Raw genomic sequence first — 18,809 nt, 5'->3', positions numbered from 1 at the left:
GAGGGGCCATATTGTCATATATGTATACTTCAGATTTCTTACAAATGACCCAAGCATTTCAGCATCTATGGTTACTTGATGAAAGTCCAACATCACCAAACAATTTTAACTGGTCAGTATTTGATCACTGCACCAGGTTTACAAGTGCTTAACTATGGATCCTAATGGTATTCACTCTACAGGAGGAGAACTCCCTTTTGCAGTCAGGGTTCATATAAGCCCCACAGTGGAGGGTGGAGGTTGTTGAAGGGATGTGCTAAATTATATTTCTTAATTATGCCCCTCCCCAGAAAGCGCGCACACTTTTCAGGTAATATTGTCTCCCACCAACTGGCAAGGATGGTTATAGCTATGTTGTGCTGTTGAAATCTTTCTTGGTAGATTCTCTCCCCAGCCAGTGGCATAGACACCAGGGTTAACTTTAGCTCAGTGAGTACAGATCAATTATAAGGAGTCAGGATCCTTCCATTATAAAAGAAGATTCAATTTATTTATTTGTAAGAAATAGAAGGCATACATTGGCCATTGAGAACCATATGAATCAAAACTGAATTTCTTAATCTTGATACATGTAATGGATGGACAAACAACAGTGCCCTGGACACAATCAATCTGAAATTCAGATGTGTTGGGGTATGGGGTTTCTTTTTATTTTACACAATTATATATCCATGTGGCTTTACTAAAATGCAGGGTGTAGGCTAAATTTGTCTGGATTCAAGTCCAAGGTCCACTTGAGCCTAGTGGCTCATCAGGCCAGTATGCTTAATGTACTTCAGTTACCATAGCAAACAACTCAAAATGGAGTGATGTGGGAGCATCATGTCCAGCTCTTTTAGACTCCCCTGTCTGAATGGCCAGGTATGAATTTACAAGTTGGGTTGATTTGGGGCAACCTTCAGCATAGAGCAGAGTGAGGCTTTGAACTCATGTTTTCTAGTGTCATAGCAGGATGCCTTAAATGCTTTTCCACCAGAGAGCCTGGAATTCTAGTCTCCCAGTGGGCATGCTTTTTATTACATCTTGCTTTTCTTCTCTCATGACAGTCATCCGGGCCAAAGTGGTGGGGAAGAAGCTCATGAAAGATGGACCTTTTGGAACAATGCGATACACCGTCAAGCAGATGAAGGTATGTGTGCAGACACCTCAGGCTGGATTTAGACACCAAGACCATTTCAATTACTTCCAGAACACCAACATATGCAGCTTTTAAAGTCCAGTCCTGCTAGTTGCTGAGCATCCTTGTCTCCCATTGTGATCAATGAGAAAACAGGGTAGTCAGAAGTTTATAGAGTCATACCCACACAGAGACAAAGAAAGGCATTAGGGCATGCTTAACCATGTAATGCTGAACATCTGGGTTCATCTTAACTTTTATGCTGGTGAAAGATGCTAGATGGGCAACCCTGAGTTATGGAAATGTCATCTACAGATGCAGTGTAGACCGTGGAAGTACAAGTTTCTTTAGGAGACTCATAGATTCATAAACACTATCTTTAAGTTACAGCCCTACCTTTTGAAGGATTTTCTGTCAAAGGTGAGGTTGTTCAGGTTTTGTTTTTACCTTGTTCTCTTTGCCGACACCAAGGACACCAATTAGCATGATAGCATTTTCCATGTGGGTACGCATTCAGTAGAACCAGCACACAAAATGGTTCAGCCACCCAGAAAGACAAAGTAGTTTGCAGCTATCAAGTTAATTTTGAACTGGTGATTTAGAGATGAAAAAGGTGCATCGAAGTTACCAGTCCCTAGAGTTGTCCAGTCACTCCCTCTTGAGTCTTACAGTCACTATACAGATTGCATGTAGCCTGCTGCTTTGGGCCTTTGGGCGTGTGTGTGAACTGACCTCTTGTTATGTAATGTTAAAAATCAGCCCAATTGTTTTTCTTGGCTGCAGCATCCCAGTCATAAGACTGGTTTATGTCTTTAAAAGAAGGAGGGCAAAAAAAAAAGGAGAGAGAATGAAAAAGTCTTGGCATAGATTGCAGAAATCTGAAACATATTAGACAAACTAAAGGTTCAGGGAAAAAAACACAGTCACTTGCCTGCCTCATCACAGTAACTCTCTTTATAAGGCAGTTTACAGCTAAGCAACAAAGCTGCGAGGAGGAGACATAAAGCCTGTTTCATAAACTATCGCAAAAAAACACAAACGTTGCCAAAATCAGCCCTGGCAGAATTCCTTGAGTGGAAGTTTTGCATTTCACCTCAGAGGGTATAAAGTACCAGCTTTCTATATTTTCTTAACCTCTATAATTGTCTCTGCTTTTAAATAAAAAGTCTGATTATGAATATTGTGCATATTAATGGGAACAATGTTCTGTAACACTGGCTGGAGGAATACATGGGGCAGCCACTCCCCACCTTTGGCCAACACTCCTTTATCCTCACTAGCAGCGTCTTGTGCTATTCCAGTCCTGCTTTTCTACCTGCCTGCCGAGCTAATGCGCTGCAGTCTTGGCTAGCACTGCTCAGCACCTGCCTGTTGCAAGTTTTCATATGTTATTCTTTCTCCATCTCCCTCAGGTCACATCTGATTCTTATTCTCATTCTCCTACTGTAAAGTATCCCCTGCTAATTTAGACCTCCATTGCATGCTCCCTCTCCAAGCAGGCAGACGGCACCTGCTGTTGGAATGAAACAGTCAGTGAACATGAACTTTCCCCATCAGACATAACACAGCTAATTTCTGTCTTCTCAAGTACCGATAGGCAAGGGCAACACAGTACTGTTTGTCCCACGTCTGGCATTCCTGAAGGTCAGAGGTTACTTGCCAAGAGCCTTGAGTGAGTTATGCAAAAATACCATTAGAGAGCGAGGAAACAAATGTGGTTTATTTGTTTCGTGACAACCTCCAAGTACTTATCTCCAGGAGAACTGTGCGTCTCTTGCAGATCAAGGGAAGTGATTATTTCGTTCTCTTCAGCACTGGTGAGTCCTCATCTACAACACTGTGTCCAGTTTTGGGCCCCATACTTCAAAAAAGATATGGACAGACTGGGCAGAGTCCAGTGGAGAGTGACAAAAATTAGTAGAGGCCTGGGAAACATGACTTATAAGGAAGGGCTGAAAGAACCAGAACCATTTAGTCTGGAGAAGAGAACACTGCTTGGAGATTTGATAACACCTTTTAAGTACCTGAAGGGAGATTATAAAGAAGATAGAAACAGACTTTTCTCTGCGACTCTAGGGGACAAGGCTAGGAATAATGGTCTCAAGCTGCAGCAGAGGAATGTTTTTACATTTGGGTTGGTGATTTGGGTTGGAGTTTAGGAAGAACTTTCTCACTGTGAGAGTAGTTGAGCATTGAAACAAGTAAGTTATAGAGGTTCTGGTATCTCCATCCCTAGACACTAGACTGGGATGGTTTAGTCAGGGACAATCGGACTTTGAACAGGGGAATGGACTAGATGATGTCGTGATCCCTTCCAGCCCTACTCTTCTATGATCCCACATTTGCTCCCCAAGTCAGAAACTGGGGAAGTACTAATCTTGTAAAATAATGGCACCTGAAGAATACCTTAGGCAATAGAGATGTCTGTTCCACTATCAGATAGAGGAAGGTGGCCTGGTTTGGCAATGATGGAGTTGGCTACTGCAAGACAAGCACAGATTTCCATGAGTCTGTACGGCATTGTCAAATAGGACTTTCCCTGTCTAGGGAAAACACAGTTTGCCCCATTGTCAGCAGATGGATGTCAGTGGGGTGTACTCTCAGGCAGCAGTAAACAGTTTCCTCACTGGAATCTGGGTTGCCAAATAGACTGTAACAGACTTCAATAGCACCTCTGCTGTCAATTAGAAAAGGAACGTGCTTACAGGTGCGGAGGTGCCACAACAGACAAGGTGAACAAATTGAGGAGAGATACTCCATTGTGAAAAGTCACCTAACTGTAACCTGAAAACCTTTAAAAATGAAGAAAGCCAGTATGTGTGAACTTGTCCAGATCTGTTTGCATTAGGTTGTGCTATAAGGGTGGGGGACTTTAGAGCAGACGTACTGATCCATACCTATCTAGGCCAAGATGACAAGAGAACAATTGCCTTCTTTTGCAAGCGCTGATCAGAAATATTTTGACAGGAAGTCATGGGCCCAACAAAAAACAGTGAATTAAACAGATCATAAGTTGGCAAATGAGCTTCTTTTGGCACACTGTGCCGTTCTGTGGGAGGTGAAACATGTATCACACATTTTAGCCTGACCTTGGACAGGAAGGAATACAGAGCAATCACAATGCTCAGCTTAACTGGAATGTCCTGAGGACATAACTTTCAATAAACAGATAACCTGAGTATCTTATTTTAAACACCACTGTTTCTCTGCTGTGCTGAAAGTATTCACTGTAAGAGGGTATTCACTTGTATGCTGTGGAGGAATATGGGCTGATGCAGTATACCTTTCCCTGTGTCACCCCACTGAAGATCATCTGTACTTCTGCTGGAAAGAAAACTAACTATGCATTTGATTCTGCACAGTAACATGTCAGTAGCACTGATAATAAAAGTTAACATGTCAGTTTTTTCCAGTCCCTTTTATATTCTCCTACACCTATAAATAAAAAAATAGACCATTTACTTTGACATATGCTGAGTGGCCCAGCTAAGCAGGGCGAGCGGGTCCTTAAGTACATTAAGTAGTAATAAGCAATCAGGGCTCAGTGTCGAGGTGATCTCTTTTATTAGACCAACAACATTTTTGCAAAAAAAATGAAGTAGTAATAAACTCTCTTGCCATTTCCTTTTTGGTCCCCTAACTTCACTCTAGCCAGCTCCCATTTTTCTGTGATGCCCCCAAGTCCATCACAGGATGTTACAGGTAGACTTCCTAGGGACTGGGATGGACCATATGACCAGATCACAGACACAGCAGTGGCAGATTTTTCAGTACAGAGGTGTGCAATTCCAAAAAAATCTTGCCATTATTATTTTTTCTTTTTCGGGTTCTAAAATTCTTGAAAAGTAAAGTATTATAAAGCTGCTGTCAGAAAATCTGCACTGACCTGATGTGACCAGACTCTGTGGTCCAGTTCTGTAAGTTGTGACATCACACTGCATTCTAGGAACTGTCCAGATTGACTTCAGGGAATTGAAAAGGAAATGCAGAAATTGGATTTTGCCGCTCTGTATGCATACTCAATCCCCTCTTAGTCTGGCTAAATAGTAGCATTCAGCACATGCTGCCTAAAGGAAATTGGCTTTCTTCAGCTTGCAGCTCACCTTTAAAGTAAGGTAAAAGGATGAAACCTGATAGTCACAAGGGGAAAGAACAAGCATCTAGATTGCTCTCAGTTAAAATTCATAGGGGAAAATATTCTATTAAATGACATCATAGTACTAAGTTCATCACGAAAAAAGAACCACATGATTTGCACGTGTATTTCTGTGGCAGAGTTCAACCTAATCCCCAAGCATGGGAATTGCTAATGGGAATGCTGACACAACCGGAACTGGAACAGTGCTAGCAGGCACTGCCATGAAATGCTTGTTAATACTTTGCTCCCTGTCATTAAGTTTCCTAAAATATACCTCTGTGGCGACAGGAGGACTCTGAGGAGAGAGGCCAGCTTATGACTGGTTTTCTTTTGTCTATCCTAATGGCACTTGCAGGATATTTTTTGCAACCAAAAATAATACTTGGTGTAGTTTTATATTTTATCTTTTAGAAGGGCTCCTCTGCAGGTGATTTTCCCTCTCTGTAGCTTCTCAAAGGCTTGCACTCCCATGCATTGAAGGGCAGATGAGAATTTCTCTAGTGTTCAGCAGCATGGCGACCAGAATCAGCCAGAGAAATCACTGCTGAGTGATACAGAACTCCTCTTAAGGAGGAAGCATACTTCCTTAGGCAACACTTTCAATTCCTGATAATTTAGTGATCAAAGGAATAGACTGAGAAGTTGAAACTGGGCCTCATCTAGTAGGGCATTATCATTAGTTAGCTCCTAAGTAGTCTTGATGTGCTTGATGCTATACAAAAATAAAGGAGTCACCATCTATTACAAAGATCTTATACCTTATGCTGTCTATCCTAGATACTTAATATGGCACCCATTACATTAGCATCTCATGATGTTTGATATACTTATTAGGGGTGTGCAAAGCGGGTCCTATTTGATTTGGATTCAGATTCGGCCCGAATCAGGGACAGTGATTCGATTAATTGATTCAAGATCACTGTTCCTGATTTGATTCGGACAAATCTGAACCTGAAGATTCAATGCTGATTCGGAGAATCAGCACTTTGGACAGACACAGCTTTAAAAGTGTTTTCTACATAGTTTGAGATACCAGGTGTGGCTCGTGATCGCTGCGATGCTGGGGCACATGGAGCATCAAACAGAAGTGCTTGGCAGCGAACCTGGAAGCTTCTGGTCCACTTCTGGGTCTGCTGTCGAGCACGCTTGGGAGCCCCCCATGCTCCTGTGGGATGCTCCATCTGCCCCACCATCGCAGCATTCACAAGCCACATGCTTCCTATAGGTATGTAGAATAAAAAAATTGAAGCTGTCTCTATCTCTGAATCTCTCCAAATTGATTCGGAGGGTTCCGATTTGATTTGGAAAGATTAAAGGGTTCTCTGATTTGTCTCGGAGATTTGGCCACCAAATTGAAACAGGGACCGAAGCTCCACACAGCCTTAGTATTTATCCACTTAGCAGCCCTATGAGATAGGGAGGAAAAATGTCCAGCATACCTACTGCCTAGGGAATGACCTGCTTGGTGGAACGGAAGGAGAAAGGGATCTTGGAGTCCTAGTGGACTCCAAGATGAACATGAGTCTGCAGTGTGACAAAGCCTTCAGAAAAGCTAATGGCACTTTATCGTGCATCAGCAGATGCATGATGAACAGAACCAAGGAGGTGATACTTCTCCTCTATAGGGCACTGGTCAGACTGCAGTTGGAGTACTGCGTGCAATTTTGGGCGCCACGCTTCAAGAGGGATGTGGATAACCTGGAGAGGGTCCAGAAAAGGGCCACTCGTATGGTTAAGGGCTTGCAGGCCAAGCCCTATGAGGAGAGACGGGGGCACCTGGACCTCTTCAGCCTCTGCAAGAGAAGGTTGAGAGGCGACTTTGTGGCTGCCTATAAGTTCATCACGGGGGCACAGAAGGGAATTGGTGAGGTTTTATTCACCAAGGCGCCCCCGGGGGTTACAAGAAATAATGGCCACAAGCTAGCAGAGCGCAGATTTATACTGGACATTAGGAAGAACTTCTTCACAGTTCGAGTGGCCAAGGTCTGGAATGGGCTCCCAAGGGAGGTGGTGCTCTCCCCTACCCTGGGGGTCTTCAAGAGGAGGTTAGATAAGCATCTAGCTGGGGTCATCTGAACCCAGCACTCTTTCCTGCCTATGCAGGGGGTTGGACTCGATCTATTGAGGTCCCTTCCGACCCTAGCATCTATGAATCTATGAATTTATAGGGAACTATTATTATCCCCCTACGGGGGAAAAAACGAAGGCCTGTTAAGGCTAAGCAACTTGTCTGAGGATGCAAAAGAAGTCTGTTTCAAAGCATGGACTTGAACACATCTCCCAAATCATAGGCTGGTGCTAACTGCTGGACTATCTACAAGGGCACAACAGAATTAGGGCAACCTAAGCACATCATCTGGAGATCATTCCTCTACCAACACAGTAGCAAAGATCACACACTAATGAGGTAAGGATCAGTTGTTCAGCTTTCCATGAGGCCCATGCTCAGTGAAGGAAGCAGTTGCACATTCCAGACATAATCCTTATACTTTTTGCTGATATGGTATAATTAATTTTTAAAAAAATGCTTTCTTTGCATATTTGCTGAGCATAATTAGAGGGAAGGTTGGAAAATATAAGCCCTGTGGAATGAATTTTGCTTTATGTTAAACTGCTCAATCATCCCTCTGATCAGCGCAATATAAGTAGGGAGAAAAAAGATAGGTATGCAAGCTCCTGCATACTCAGCAGATGGCTTTATCTCTGAGCATAGCAAGTTATATAGATATCTATGGATATATCTATAGATCTATATAGATGCTATACAATATATAGATATATGCTATAGATATACAGATATTGATATCAATATAGATATAGATATTAATTTTTTTTTAAATGTCCTCATGGAATGTTGCAACAATGCTAGGCTCTGGTTCAAAGTTGATAGAAATGTTTTCATTAATCTCATTATAAGTAGACCTGGTTAATTTTGAGAAAGAGCTTTTTTTTAGGAGGGAAATTAATGAAGAATGAATATCAATGTCTGCTCTGGGATGGTAGGAATATGGAACAGCTTGGAAGAAAAAATGAACAGGACTCTTCCCAGCTGACACAGTGACAAAAAACAATAACTTTGGGTTTGATTGGGTCTCTCTCCAAGCTGGAAAATAGACGTTGTCTTGATGATATAGTAAAAGGATGGGAAAAAAATGGACCATGGCAAAACAGGAGGGGATGTAGCGAGGGACAGTGCATCAAGCAGCCCCTGCTCATGGTTTAAATTCTAATTAGGATTTGATCATACACTAATGTTGCAGTATTAAAACTGGCAGAAAAAAAAAAAATCAAGGAAGTGAGCAGAGGCAGGGCAGGGAGTGTGGCATGAGAGCATCCTTTGAAACTCTGGTTTCTCTTGTCCTCCATTTGCTTCAATCTAAGTTGTAAACTTCGGCCAGCTGTATGGTTAGTCAAGAACAACAGAAAAAAAAAAACACTATAAAAATTAGTCATGCATTTTTTTTTAATTGTATTTTGAGAAAAATAGTCACCAGGAATTCAAAACTAACGAACCAAATAAATAAATAAAAATGGCCAAGTTCAGCCTTCATTCTTTGTGATTATTTTATCCTTGTGACACAACTTACTGTATGAAATTGGGAGTTTGTGTTCAAAAGAAGCTGCAGTCTACAATGTGGTTACTGCAAGTGCAGACTAGGGAAGCTCAAGCTAATTTCTCCTCAAGTTTAAACTTATTCAAAGATTTAGGGATTCAGAGCTCAATCAATCACACTTGAAAAAACTTGGGCTCCACTTATGAGAGACTATGAAAAAAGGTGTAGGAAGGTAGAAAAAGATTCTGTAGAAAAAATAAACTGTCCAGAGAGATGCTGGTACAATGGTACCCATTTATACCAGACTAGCTTTGCAGGGTGTGGGAGAGTTTTGCACATTATACACAGCAGAGGCTTTCCTGTGCAACTGTGCTTCCCAACCAGGGTGCCAGGGCACCCTGAGGTGCCATGAAATCCTTTTACGGGTGTTGTGGGATGCTGCGCAATATTAGTACTTTTAGGTGTGCAAGCGCCGATGCACGATTGACGAGATAAATTCAGAGATTTCAAATAGGAATCCACAGTGTTAAAAACATTTTAGCCTATTGTGATCTTTCCGAGTCCTGTGCAACAGCAGAATTATTTTACAGTATTATTTTTCCATAGTCAAAATCAAATGAAAGCTAAGAGGTGGCATTTTTGAGGGGTGCCCTGATCCCCAAAAGGTTGAGAACACTTAGCCAGAGAAGTATTAGCTTTCATTGAAGTTCTGGGGAATGGTGGGTGTTAAACATCTGTAGAAATCAGGCCATGCGGTAGGCTGTATTAGGTTGGGCTCCAAAAACTGAAGCATACAAAATATGGACACTGGACAATTTGAGCCCGAGTTATTTAAAAATCTTATTAGGGAAGGAGAAGTTCTTTAAATTACAGGAAAAGAGATTCCCGAACTCATCCATTTTTCACCTCTCCTCCCCTTCTGATCCCTCTTCCCCTTCCTCTCCTTAAAAAATGGTTACATCTGGAAATCTTGGAACTCTAAGAGATGGGTTTACTCCTGGTTAAAACTTGGGAATGGGGCAAGTTGGGTCCTGGTGCTGTATAGTAATGGGTTATAAGAGGATTCTGATATCTATTGGCAGATCTATGTAGGAATGCCAACAAATCACATGCCTGCATTACCCCAGGGTTCAGCTAATGCTATCAGTCCCTCACTTTCATAAGTACTAAAGTTCACTGCCCAGACCCATAGCCTGAGAGCATTAAGAGATTTAATGAAATTCCAACATAACAGTGAAAAACTGTCCTCCCAGCCTAACATGTGCTTATTATTTCTCTAGATGTACAGAGGCTTTCAGATTATGCCACATGTTCAGTATATCTACACAGAAGCCTCTGAAAGTCTTTGTGGTGTCAAGTTGGAGGTCAACAAGTATCAGTATCTGATTACAGGTAAGGGACCACTGGGTTTCCTCAGATTCAAGACCTCTTTTCAGTCTGTAGCTGTACCTGCCGAATGCTTCGCACAGAAAGGGGCAGCTGGGTAGATCACTTCTATAAATAGTTTCCCAAAAGCACCACATCTGCTGTTCTGTGCTAGGAAGTTGCACAGAACTCAGAATGCAGTGATACTCCATCAATAGCAGTTCAGTTTCAAGAGCTTGGCTCCCTTCTGGCAACACATCCCTCCTTTTTTTCCCTAAATGTATGCAGCCCCCCAACCATATAACTTGCGACAAACAGTTTTTTGGGGCGGAGAATAAATAGCTATTAATCTGTAACTGAGATAGCTTATTGACCCCACAGAGGCCACTTGAATGGAAGTACCTTGATACTGTTCATTGACCTAGACATGGAAAAGTTCTTTCAGTATGAGCTGATGCAAAGTGAGCTGTTAACGTAAGAATGAAAAGAGAATAGGAGCAAAGCACACAATGAATCTCGTTTCTTGTGAAAGTTTCAGCATGTCTAAGCCTTGCCCTGCTTTATATGGTATTATTCACCTGCACACTGTCAGGACTAACACAGATGTGGCAACACATCCTGTGTGTGCCGTGGCTCTCACCAATGCCAGAGTCAATAATATAAAATAAAGTGACTGCTGAACAGTAATGAAAGCCAAATATCTGGCATTGAGAAACATCGGTAGGCGTGGAAAAGTAAACAACAGCTTGAACCGAGGAGGACTCACATGTGTCTGTTTCTGTCTTTTCAAGGCCGGGTGTATGAAGGAAAGGTTTACACTGGTCTGTGTAACTGGTATGAGAAATGGGACAGACTGACCCAAGCCCAACGCAAAGGACTAAATCATCGTTACCACCTGGGCTGTGGATGCAAGGTATGTATTGTCTTCAATTAGACGTAGTCAAAAAGTGTAAGTACTGTGCCTATTCCAGCTGGTACAGTCAATAATGCAGGTGAACAGAAGGGAAAGGAAACAGAGGATAACATTTTTATATAGAAGACAGACAGTAACAAAACTTTTCTTTTTCGCTGGTCTCACAACTTAATAATGAATAACTTAATATGCTCTGTCTGTGCCTCTTCTATAAGCTGTTTACTTTAATTTTGAAGGTGGAAATCTTAAAAACATTCCAGCAAAATCAATTTGAAGATCAGCTATTTATGTGCAGAAGGGCCTTTTTTCTCTGTAAATCTTCTGAGCATTTACAAGCTCAGAGTTGACCCTCAGTGAACAGCTCTAGTCCTGCAAAGGACAAGGCACTTAACTTCAAGATGATGAAAAGTCTAATTGACTTCAGTGTGAAGAAAAGGGGTGTGGGGCAGGTGTGTGTGCAGTTAAGCACAGATTTAAGTGTTTATTTAATTTTTAGTTACTTTTAAAGTTTTGAAGAGGGAATTCAAAATATCAGTTTCCAGTTTAAACCAAACGTCTAGAAATGTGCCTTCAATGTATCCTTACCCATTTGCTTTTTATAATTGCAGATTAGGCCTTGCTACTACTTGCCCTGCTTTGTCACCTCTAAGAGTGAGTGTATTTGGACAGATATGCTCTCCAGCTTCGGCCATTCAGGATACCAATCAAAGAACTACGCCTGCATCCAGCGGGTGGAAGGTTACTGCAGCTGGTACAGAGGATGGGCACCTCCTGATAAAACTATCATCAATGCCACAGATCCGTGAACACACAATCCCTTCTCTGTCTCCCTCCCTCCCTTAATTGTGGCTGAACTTCCCTTGGACACTAACTCTTACCAGATCCTGATGATGACAATGAAATTAGTGCCTGTTTTCTTGCAAATTTTAGCACTTCGAACACTTAAACACAAAAGCCTGTGCTCTCATACTGAATTTGTTTTAATCATTTTTTCCGGTTTTAATACTGCTCATTCTGGTCAGGTGACAATTGTCTGGGAACTTTTGTTTGCACGCCAGAAAAAAAAATGGAGCCCTTGCTCTCAGTGTGTATCATTAGCTATAGCAATATAATCTCTATTTTTTTAGGAAAACAAAAATCTAAAAACTATGCCAGGTGGCCCTGTAACTTTCCTCAAGGCCCTAGCTTCCCCAGCCCCTCCTTATGCACTCAGTGTTTAAATTGGGGAATCCTAAGAAGGAAAACAGGTTTCATCCATCAAATCAGCAAACAACACAAGCAAAAAAAGCCAACAAAAATCCACCAGCTCCAAAATAAAACAAACACCACCCCCAAAACAAACCCTTTCCCATATGGGGAACTGAGAATGCAATTGGTCGCAGTGGTGGGAGACCTCAGCTTGTGTGCCAGGCTCTGCACTGTGTGTGAAAGCAGCATGGGATGAATGGGTACTGGGCCCATTCAGTCATACAGTGGAAGAGAAAGATATTATGCTATTTTTTAAAAACTACTTTGCATTCTGGGAGGACATTCACTTCCAATGGAGCAGGTGTAAAGTGAACCTCCCTCTTTCAAACAGAGCGGGCCCTGGAAATTTTTGCAGTTTAACTCTGACAGCAAAATGACCTGGTGAACATCTTAAACCAAACAGATGCAAAAGACCCATCACTAAGTCAATCACGTGGGGAGGAGAAAAAGGGGAGACGCACTAGGGCTATTGCTATTAAAAAAAAAAAAAAAAAAATCTATTGCCAAAATAGTGTTTAGCTGAATTAAGATGTATATACACATAATGACATAAGCTATTTTTCGACAGGACATGGAATTACTTGGTGTTATAAACAAACAATGGTTTGATTGTGTTTGAAAAGACAGAAATCTTGACATTCCAAGTCAGTGATTTTATTATTTTTTTTAAAGATATTGAAAGTCCAGTGCATCTGCAGTAGCGGATAGATCCATTGCTTCCTCCACATCTCCCAGTACCATGGCTCTCCCTTCTGCAGTGACACTGGCTGTATTTGCATATAGAGAAAAAGTGGGCAGCACTTCCTGGAACCCTCTATCTCAGCTGTCCTAAGGATTGCAGCATGAATCAAGTGCTGTGTTCCTGTCTAGCCATTGTTAAGCAGAGTTGTGCATATGCACATATGAGTCCTGTGGTAATAAGGTTGAGGAGGAAGGGGAAAAGAGCCATCCTGGCTTTGCTTCGTTGGTGACTGGAGGATTTTGTTCTGTTTTGTTTTTATCAAGAAAACTATAATATAATTTTTTCTTATCAAATAAAAATATTTTAAGTTTTAATGTTGATGCAGGGGTGATGACAAACTGTGTGACTGTTATGTTTTACTGAGTTGAAGGGGTGGGGGGGGAGAAGAGGATTACAATTAACTTCATTGTGTTTTTTTTTATTATTATAATTATTTATCATATATTTCCATGTATCTTCAGTTCATTCCACTTAGGAAGCAGAGCTGCTGTAAGCAAGAAAAGGCATTGTAATAACCCCAGATGGGGGTAATGGAGCATTCTGCATTCAGTGGTCATTTCACCAGTGGAGCTTTGTTTGGGGCCTCTCTGCCACAATAGCAGGACACTAGGAGAGGAAAGGGTGTGATCTCCTGTAACATTTTGGAGCTTCGCAGATCTAAATGGGAAATGGCCCATTTTATGGGAGAACTACCATAGAAGGCACGTGGCCTTATTTTTAAGATTGGCTGAAACAGCATTTTCAGAGTTGCTTGAGTTGGAAGGAATCTTGTCTGGAATTTTTGTTAGCACCTGAGTGACAGCAGATCAGGAGGCTTATCACAACTCAATGGGATTCATCCTCCTAGAACACTTGTGGCCTTTTTTTTTTTTTTGAAAATCCCACTGTCTTGTCCCTACCTTTAAATTTTGGACCTGATCTTTGGCTCCTACTGAAACCAGTGAGAGGGGGAGGTAATTCTCAGCATTTGTCACAGGATCAGGTGCCATGTCAGGATACTTGCCTTTTGAGATGTGTCAATGAGTCAAGCCTGGAATGCAGGGGACAATTTTCTGCTCCGTTTGAACTGTGCAACCCCAATGAAGCCACAGGGGTCACTCACTGCAGTACCTCTGCCCTGCATCTTCAGCAATGACGACTCCACCAGCACATTTTGCAACTTGAGGAATCACCATTGCTGGAGATCACCAAGGCCAAACTCAACTCAACTGCTCTATCAAAGGTGCTTTAGCAAGAGTTAAATCATCAGGCCACAGCCACTTCTCCCAGCTTTGGAAGGCAAGATGAAGATGCCTCTCATGTAACGAGGTGTTGGGGATTAATTTCCATTGAACTATAGCTCTGTGTATTTTACTTGTTCACTGACTGTATAGTTTCAGATCATTTAACTAGCTGAGACACCACAGTATTACAATCAAATTATCACGAAGATCTTTTTATTCTACTATGAAGATGTGTTCCTAAGTAGCTGTAATGTATCTGTGTGTTTTGTAAACAACTACCACCACCATGAAAAACAACCCCGTCACCAACAAATCTATTTTCTTTACAGATTCCCATTATATATTGCAGAGGGTAAAAATACTTTCAACATGCAGACAGCTAGAGTGGCAAGGGGTAGAGGGTTGCAAAACAACCTGCCCCCTTGCTAAATAAAGACGCAGTCACAGAGGCTTTTTAAAATGTGGAGCCAAATGGAGGGAAAGCGTAAGGGGAAAGAGACTAGCAAAAATACATTTCTGTTGGAAGACTTCCTATATGTTTAATGAGTACTATCAGGGACATGTATTCTGTGGGCTTAGCTTTACCTTGCACCTGGATTAAAGGCCTGACCCAAAACCTGCTTGAGTCAATGGGTCTTATTTTATGGACTCTGTTAGCTTCAGGTCAGCCCCCTAAACTTCTGCCTTTCTATGTACCCTTTCTCCTCCTGCCTCACTTAACATTGCTCCTGTCTGCCAAGGCACAGCACCCTAAAGATTACTTAGGGCATGAAGGCACCCTCTTTTCTGGATGCCCGTAACACCTTTCAGTGCATTACTATGCCTGACCATCATGCTGCTGTTGAAGCAGCACAAGTAGCTAGCAGGAATATTTCACATGTCTACCACCAGTATAGTGTGCTTAAAAGGACACTGTCATCTGCGCTCCTCACATGAGTAAAAAAGATCAGGACCTTAATAGAAATACCATTTTGCTTTTTCTCTAAATATCATTAAGCCTACATTTTTACATTACATACTTCATTCACATTTTTGTGAATGTACTATTCTCGCTGTTTGTTTCTTTACTGGCATTTGGTTTTCTTCCCCTTCTTTAAGCCTGGAAAACAGATCGGCCAGTTGCACTTCTTTTGCGGTTAGTAACTAACCATTTTCACTTTCCAGTTTTCCTACGCAAACATAAGACTGTAAAGTTTGGATTCTGATTTGAGGTCTCTTTATTTGCTTAAAAATGATGTCCTTTAGAGTTTCAAGAATTGCAAGCACATATTCACCCTGGGGAGGAATGACTTTTTTTCCCTTAAAGGAAAAACAGTGGAAGGGCATATCTGAGTGTAAAATGTCCTGTGTGGACTCCCACAGGCTCCAATAGGGTTCTGCTGTTTTAGAGCCAAAAACAATTTTGGAACCAAGCTTCTCTAATTTTGGAAGGTCAAACATGATCCTTTAAATAGGATTAAACTAAATGCCAACCACTGCATCTCCACTCCAGTCTCATCAAGTGCTTCAAAATGCGACTTCAGGGTACTATGAACACATCACTCTAATTTATAATAGCACCTCCTAAAATGTAATCCCAGTAAAAGGAACAAGTTTCATAGGGCCTCCAGGTATATTTTTTTACATGCTTCAAAGTAAAGTGTTTTATATCTGATTCCTTTGGGTTTTATGAGGGAGGAACAACATTTAAAGGACTGCAAACAAATTATTTTTTAAAAGCAAGTCAGTTTGGGATATATCAGTCTTAACAAAATCCTCTTAAAAACCACTAATTCTATTCTACTGCTTTTGCTCTTTGCTGTCTCTTACACTCCTTCCTTCATAGGGCCATTCTGCTGTACTTGATAGTCGCAGGGGGAGAGGGAAGCTAAGCCCAAGAGAAAAATCTCGTCCCGAAGGAATGTATTTGTTGCTAAATTTTGTAGCACTGTTTACAGTTTTCCTCCTTGTTATTTATAAATTTTGTATTCAGTGAATGTATATTGTCTTTTAAGGTAATGTTGCATAATGTTCACTTTTTATAGTGTCCTTTTATTCTAAACAGTAAAGTGGTTTTATTTCTATCACACTCTGTCTCCGTCTCACTTGTGTTAGTCTCTATCAAACATGACTGGATCTGGGTATGGATTTGTTCATGTCTTAAGGATGCTGTTTTTTCATTGGACCCTATCCAGAAATTAAACAAGCAGCTTTTCTTCTGCACCTGAGGACTTCCTCAAGAGTAATCTCTCTTGAGGACCTGTTAGGGTCACCAGTCCAAAACCTGGAAGATGTCCTTGTGGATTGTGTTTCCAGATCTTTAATTGACCATATGAGGTCATTACAGAGCAATACATACCCTATATTTAATACATAGCACTGATACCACTCTTGAAGAACATTTAAGCTGGGGTTCTATGTGCAGCTGAAAATTGCTTAATGTAGAATTGTTTGAAGCACATAATTTGGCTGCCTGAAGACAGAAGGTAAAAATTAATTCTTTCCAATATGGCTATCCCAGCCCCTGTAATATCACTGTAACATTAGTAGTTATGATGGGCTGAACATTTCCCTCCAAGACCTGGTACTCAATTTCAGCTAAAGAAAAATGGTCACAGAAAAGCACCTACATTTTGATTTTCAGACCAAAAAATAAATAAAAATTTATGCTCAAAATTTGGATAACATTGAAATTTTTGATTGATTAAAAAATAGTTTGTTGGAATGGTGTGCGTGTGTTCATGTGTTTCTTTCTGTCTGTGCATGGGGGGAAGAGAGAGATTTTCTGACCAACTCTGTTACTAATCCTGATGCATATTATTTTCCAAGTAATATCTCATTAAGATGTAGAAGAGTTTGGACACAGAGGGCTCCTATAAGCATGCAGGGAGCCAGCTCTGATGCGCTAGAAATCCAGCACGTCAGAACAGACTCGATTAATCAGAAATAAATGCGCTCCAGCAGACTCTGGCGTCACATGTATTAGTGTCCCCGCACCAAAAAATGGCAGCAAGGCGCTTTCAACTAAAGCTTGTTTGATGAGCTTTAGTTCAAAGCGCCCCGCCACCATCTGTCAGCGTGGTGAATGCTAATACACATGACACTCAGGCTCACTAATTAAAGCGCCCCCCCCACACCTCCCAGAGCACAAGTAAAAATGCCCAGTAAGATGAAATTTCTCTACAGAACAGACTGAACTTAAGTGTACCTTATAGCTATTTGATAGTGTCCATCAACTAAGGATCTGAAGACTTAAACCACAACAGGTTTAGCTTCAGAACTCCCAGATTTAAACGGGTGAGGAATAAATCATTCCCATTTTATATTTTTGGAGACTGATGCATACGAGTAAATGCCTTGCTCAAGGTTACACTCAGTGTAAGCAAGAGGCTTAGGAATCTGCGCCCACATTTAACTACAAGGAAGACTTTTTGCTATTAATTATTTGCACTTTATTATTGCCCTGTTTCCAAAGGTTCCATTGTTCTTTCCAAGAACTAACACAATGTGAGGTGCAATTAAGTGAGCAACCAAATACTATACTTGAAAATAAAGCATGAAAAACCTGCCGGCTGGTCGTTTTTAATCCAAACAATTCCATGAGCAATAAATATACTTGCCTAAAGTATCAGCAAATGTTTTCCAAACAGAAAAAAGGCTAAATTTGTTAGCTACTTTATGTGTAACAAAGATTTTGACCAACTCTGTTCAAATTGTAGCATTTGAAGGGGAGGACAAGGCAAATTGACCACTGTTTTGTAGTGACCCAGGTAGCAAAGCATCTCCCTTATGAATTTGCCGCCCTTTGATTAAATGGACAACTACAAACAAACGTGACGTGACAGACCAAGACAAACTGGAGTTCAGGGTAAAACACACATCCGTCTACCCTTCTCTCCCAGTGAATTATATAACCCCATCACAGCCACCTCTGACCACCTTAAGTCCTCACTGTACTTCTTCGCAACACCCCATGAGGCAGGGAAGTACAATTAGCCCCTTGTTACAGATAAGAAATAGAAGCAAAGACAGCCTGCAGGTCATATTTTTAAAGGTATTTAAGTCTTATGATGCAGATCATCATTTAACAGGATTTTCAGAAGCATCCAGAGGTTTTTTTTTTCCTTCTTCCAAAAAACCCCACTCAGTGCCCCCCTACATATATCATCCAGAGTCTGGCCCTACCCAACATGCCCCAAGATAGGGTGTAGCAGAACAGGAACTTGCACTCAGGCCTCCAGAGCCACAGATTAGCTCCCAAATACATCTTTAGCCTGTCCCACTGACCTTGCTTCAGAAGGCAGAATGAGTCCAGGGAAACAAGCTGAAGAGCATATGGTATTCAAACATGGGGCTATGGTTAATAAGCAGAGACGACCATGCAGGCCTTTGAGAGAAGCATAAACACCAAGAACAATTATGCAAAAACAAATGATAGAAGCCAAAGAAAATAAGAGCTCATGTTCAAGAAGTCAAACCAACTTCACCTAACAATGCTAGGGGTGGTAAGTTTGTTTATTAGATAGTTAC

The 18,809-nt window shown here is 41.3% G+C and overlaps 2 protein-coding genes across 3 annotated transcripts in view; one reads left to right on the top strand and one right to left on the bottom strand.

Annotated features, from left to right (window-relative positions):
• Positions 1 to 16,368, top strand: part of TIMP3 (TIMP metallopeptidase inhibitor 3) — a 57,185-nt gene extending 40,817 nt beyond the window's left edge. The window contains exons 2-5 of the mRNA XM_006271668.4: positions 1,047 to 1,129; positions 10,090 to 10,201; positions 10,966 to 11,087; positions 11,696 to 16,368. Coding sequence (XP_006271730.1) covers positions 1,047 to 1,129; positions 10,090 to 10,201; positions 10,966 to 11,087; positions 11,696 to 11,893 — 515 coding nt within the window. The 3' untranslated portion in view covers positions 11,894 to 16,368. The remainder of the gene's footprint in view (positions 1 to 1,046; positions 1,130 to 10,089; positions 10,202 to 10,965; positions 11,088 to 11,695) is intronic.
• Positions 1 to 18,809, bottom strand: part of SYN3 (synapsin III) — a 377,511-nt gene that overhangs the window by 178,763 nt on the left and 179,939 nt on the right. The gene's annotated exons all lie outside the window — the stretch shown is intronic.

This window comes from Alligator mississippiensis, chromosome 4 (assembly GCF_030867095.1).
Source record: "Alligator mississippiensis isolate rAllMis1 chromosome 4, rAllMis1, whole genome shotgun sequence".
Lineage (NCBI taxonomy): Eukaryota > Metazoa > Chordata > Crocodylia > Alligatoridae > Alligator > Alligator mississippiensis.
This window is presented reverse-complemented; position numbering and strand designations above follow the sequence as displayed.